The 5,000-nt window shown below is 39.0% G+C and overlaps 1 protein-coding gene across 1 annotated transcript; it reads right to left on the bottom strand.

Annotated features, from left to right (window-relative positions):
* Window positions 1-2,738: 2,738 nt before the first annotated feature.
* Window positions 2,739-3,904, bottom strand: LOC125044789. The gene is made up of 4 exons (XM_047641781.1): window positions 3,864-3,904; window positions 3,437-3,538; window positions 3,038-3,188; window positions 2,739-2,897 (listed from the first exon to the last, which is right to left on the bottom strand). Exons 1-4 carry the CDS (start codon window positions 3,899-3,901, stop codon window positions 2,769-2,771), a joined length of 420 nt encoding a protein of 139 aa, XP_047497737.1. The 5' UTR covers window positions 3,902-3,904; the 3' UTR covers window positions 2,739-2,768.
* Window positions 3,905-5,000: the final 1,096 nt, after the last annotated feature.

The following is a 5,000-nucleotide window of genomic DNA, read 5'->3' as shown; positions in this document are numbered from 1 at the left end:
TTGAATAAGTCAAACAGGAACTTCTGGGAGCTCTCCAGTAAGTAAGATTTGGTATGGATTATTATCTTATGGCAAAGCTGCAGAGCAGAATCCATCTCCCTGCGTAAAAATGACATTGACTATACATATATATCAACATGAAAACAAAGAAATTATCAGAGATTCAAAAGCGTTACTTCACTTATGCACTTGAACAGAGAAAGCGAGGAGCAAAAGCAGTTCCAACAAAAATAAACGAAATTAAATATACACACACCCACACAAGAAATGTTAAAGGTACTGAGTTCGTCCACTTCACCTGTGCACTTCCACAGGGGGAAGCTCATACAGCATGAGCTGCCCAGAGTCGGCGGTGACGAAGGCGCCGCACCTGCGACATCGCACAGTAGTTCCAAACACCCAAAAGTGTTATATTTAAACAGTTACTGGAGATTCCTTATTTATTGAAATTCACTGTACACATTTCCATAAATCCAGGACACGTTTTTCTATGCCGTGCATACATTATATTAACTATATTTAACACATTGCATGGCTTTTACCTTATTATATTCGTAGATAGGCCTATATGAATCTCTACATGACTACCACCAGAAGAAAACCTCTTTTTGTTGCTGAAAAAGATGCTGGGGATAGTGATGATAACGAATAATGATAGTGTGGGAGCACTGATAATGTGAGCTTAATGGCGAGGAAACTTCTGTATGATATATAATCTGTTCACCATAATTTCCCTGGGTATATTTCAATATCTTGCAATTATGTTAAGTAATTTATTTACCACCCTGGGCATCTGTTCAGGCGTGGGCAACCGTGATTACAGAGGTTTACATACATTCGACATAGGAAAGTATTCTGTGATTACAGTAATTGTTCATGGAAAAATAAAAATATAAATCATACATCATGCAAATGAATATTAAGTTGAGTTTACATAACACTGTTCTTTGATTACGGTAATTTTGCATAATAAATTTAGGATATAGTACTAGTACATTTTTCAGTGTATCAGATGAGATGAGATAATCACATAGTTCTTTATACCTCATGTTCGGTGGTCTGAAAGGCTGTATCACATGACATCCCGAGGTATAGTGCTCAGTCTAAATCAAGATTCACCTGCACTTCTTGCACCGTGCAGTTGACAGAATATTCTGTAACCTAAACGTATTCTGGTAATAACCCCGTCACATTGTCTGGTTTGACTTCGGAGCCACTTACAGTACAGGAGGGCTTGCTATCTCTGTACTGGTCGTAGTGCCTATGAGATCTTGTCAATATGTTTGCAACCCTATCAAGAGGCATCCCAAGATCTATGTTTTACAGAATCTTTGCTGCAGGCTTCCTTCGCCAATTTGTCTACGTGGTCATGCTTGCGTATACCAACAGGAGATGGTATCCATACAAATTGAATGTTGAAATTCCGCTCTATTGCATAAGTTGCGTTACGCTTAATGCAACTCACAATATCCGCATCGCCATCTGTTTTGAAAGAACTTAGTGTCCGAAGAGCACTTTTAGAATTCCGTTGCAAGAAGTATACTTGCCAACTCCGTTGTGTAGTGCTGGCCCATTTTTGCACTCTCATATTAACCTGATGTTTGCAAGAAGCCACATTGTATATAGCACAAGTACAACTAGCTTTGTAGCCAGATTGTACGGCTCCGTCTGCATAACACTTGTATACATCGCCCATAGATTATGTGTTCCTTTACCGTTGATAACGCAATTTGGTTTAACACACAGTTAGGTACACTGTCTTTTTTGTGTAGGTATATAAAGTGCACAATCAGTGTTGATTTTTTTCCATGGGGGAATGGATCAACCTTTTGGTATTTTACTAATTGGGACATTGAGCTTTGTAATGTTCATGCGGATTTTGTATATCAGGGTGCATGCATGTGAGATTAGTCACGTCTGCTTGCGTGATTTTATGTTGCAGTTGTTTTTGGAAATCTGTAAGGTACAAGGGTTCCCTCAGAGCTTTGACCCCAAATAAGGGGGAAATAGATATTACTCTATCAAAAATGGACGATAAGTCTGATTTCATGTTCACTATCCTTGCTGTTCTCAGGGCACCTAGAATAATTCTCATGGCTTCATTTTGCACTACCTCCAAGATATTTATTTCTGATTCCTTACACTGCAACAAATGCAGTGCAGTGCAACTGACCTTATAAAAGCCAAGTGAAACAGTCTAGCAGCTAATATTGATGCCATGTCCTCTTCCAACAAGAATTTTCAACAGTTTCAATTTCCCCCAGAGATTTTTTTAACGAGAAACGATCAGGTCTGCATCATTTACGTTCACCCCGAGATATTTTCAAATGTAAAGCTCCTGGTTTCCTATGTGAAAGATGGGTAGGGCTATGTTACATGGGCTGAGAACCATTAGTCATCAGCCCTTGCTGTGAGTTTGTCGAGAATTATTTGCACCCTTTCTTGTCATGATGTTCTGACACATATGTCATCAGCATAACACATAATGGATTCACCATTCCCAAGTGGGATATCTACCAACAGCTTGTTCTCTCTCTCTCTCTCTCTCTCTGTCTCTCTCTCTCTCTCTCTCTCTCTCTCACACACACACACATATATATATATATATTAATTTATTTTCTTTACTTAAACTCAATAAATCTGTTCTCTCCCCAGATGATGGAATGAAACACTGTTGATAGTTTGAATTGATTCGTTTTATATTTGGTTGCGTGATCACTTATCATTATCCTGTTCGTTGACGTGAAGGGCTGCAAGGCCAAACTTCATTACACATACATTGTTGTCCCCGTCTCGCAGGGAACGTACTCAGCCGCGTCGGTGCAGCAGAGGGGCTGCTGAGTCACGTCGCCAGTCCACTCCCAGGGGCCGTCGCAGAGCTCTGAATAGGCGTACACCTGCAAAGGCCCAAAGGGATGGGGATTAATTTAGAATATCATCTCAAACTTGTCTATTGGCTGACATAGAAAAGAGAGAAACAGAGAGAAAAATGAAATGTACGAAAGAGAGAGTTAGAGAAAGATAAAGCGAAACTCACGTATTCGCTATCGACGGCCATTCCAGCCGCTTCGCACAAGACCTCGCCAACAGTCGCGTTGGTGGAACCGACGAAATCCAAGTCGCCGCCTCCAGACAGCAGTTCGAACTCCTCGAAGCAGCGGTTCTGGCAAGGATGGTTCTGGTCGCAGCTGCACGTGTGGAATATATGTTATGTTATGGATGCCTAACTACAGTATATATAGAACAAGAAACATACAGATCAACATGAAATCCAAGAGGGTATCAGATATTCAAAAGCACTTCGCCTTTGCACTTGAACAGAGATAGTGAAAAGTAAAATCAATTATAATACAAAAATAGGAGCGATAATTAAACAGTGCAATATACACAGGCCTACGCAAGATAATGCTAAAGGTACTGAGTTCGTCCACTTCACCTGTGCACTTCCACAGGGGGAAGCTCATACAGCATGAGCTGCCCAGAGTCGGCGGTGACGAAGGCGCCGCACCTGCACGGAGCCACCTGCTGCGACGTCGCCCTGAGCACGAGAGGAAGAAGGTTGCGTGGTCAGGGGAGGGAAACCGAAGAGCAGGAAGGAGGCGAAAGCGAGGGCATTTAATCAACAACTACGCGTAAAATAAAAATAAACAGTTACAACGGAATTATAATTATTATTTTCATATACAATGTTCTTATATATTTAATGATATATATCCTGTTTCATACCTATACTTATATGAAGATAATCACTTTTTTCTAAAAGACTATCCATGCAAGTAATATTTAAAAATGTTGCCTCGAATTATCATTTGCCATTGTACTTGTAGAAAGTGAACAGATTAGCCGAATGGCAGTTTACTTACGCAGCGAAGAGGAAAGCGAGCAAAACGAATTGAAGCATCTCGGAATCTGAAAAAAAAACAAAACTTAGAAATACCTATATAACTTTTAGGATTTATTTATTTATTTATTTTACTCAACAGTCACCCAACCATCATATACTTAAAATGATTTATAAGGAAAACAAACTAAAAATTATCCTGAAAATATATTGCGTACTATATCCCCTAAAAGCAACGAGAAAGGCGTGAACGGTAGACACAAACCCGTGATAATAGTTCGTCGTGTTATGGTGTATCGGACGCCGGTGTGAGGGCCTTTATACCCCTCCGCGTGGGAATGTTTGTGTTACGAAACTGAATCCAGGTTTCCTGAACCACACGAAAAAGAGTGGGATTTCCCTCTTCTTTTAATTTATAGTCTTTGTTTGTTCAACTCATTATATTTTGTTCATATTTGACGATACTTTCATGACTGTTTTTGCATAAGCTGTTTAATTTCTACCGAGAGCTTACTGGAGCTTTGCGTGATGTTCTTACATTTTTAAGCCTACTTGCCTGCAGGTACGGTACGGAAAAACCCACACTCAAGCACACACATGCACAGCTACACACACACACATACACACACACACAGACACGCATATATATATGTATATATATATATATATGTGTGTGTGTGTGTGTGTGTGTGTATGTATATACAGATATACATAAACGCACATAGATATCATTATAGATAAAGATAAACACACACACACGCACATAAATATGTATATAAAAAATATATGTATAGATTATATATATATATATATATGTATATATATATATATATATATATGAGTATACTTATACACACATATGCTCACACACACACACACACACACACACACACACACACACACAGGGGAGTGCATGGGTATTCCTATATATATAAATATATCTATCTATCTATCTATATATATATATGTATATACATATATAATTACATATTATACATGTATAATTTAGCCCTATATTTCGTTATTTCTTCACGCCATCTTGTCACTAGTCTGGCCGTTGGCCTCATTATATTATTTATAACCCAGACTGTTACTTTCTTTTTCCAGGTCATGTATGTCGGAGGATCATTTATGTCTCCGACATGTACTCGTATGACCT

This window comes from Penaeus chinensis, chromosome 1 (genome assembly GCF_019202785.1).
Source record: "Penaeus chinensis breed Huanghai No. 1 chromosome 1, ASM1920278v2, whole genome shotgun sequence".
Lineage (NCBI taxonomy): Eukaryota > Metazoa > Arthropoda > Malacostraca > Decapoda > Penaeidae > Penaeus > Penaeus chinensis.
This window is presented reverse-complemented; position numbering and strand designations above follow the sequence as displayed.

What these genes read in the sequence shown, in the direction of transcription:
- LOC125044789 (XM_047641781.1), bottom strand. Translation starts at nt 3,901, where the DNA reads ATGCTTCAATTCGTTTTGCTCGCTTTCCTCTTCGCTGC. An exon ending in CCCCCTGTGGAAGTGCACAG is followed by an intron (nt 3,189 to 3,436) that starts GTGAAGTGGACG and finishes CCACACGTGCAG; the next exon opens with CTGCGACCAGAACCATCCTT. An exon ending in TGGCCGTCGATAGCGAATAC is followed by an intron (nt 2,898 to 3,037) that starts GTGAGTTTCGCT and finishes GGGCCTTTGCAG; the next exon opens with GTGTACGCCTATTCAGAGCT.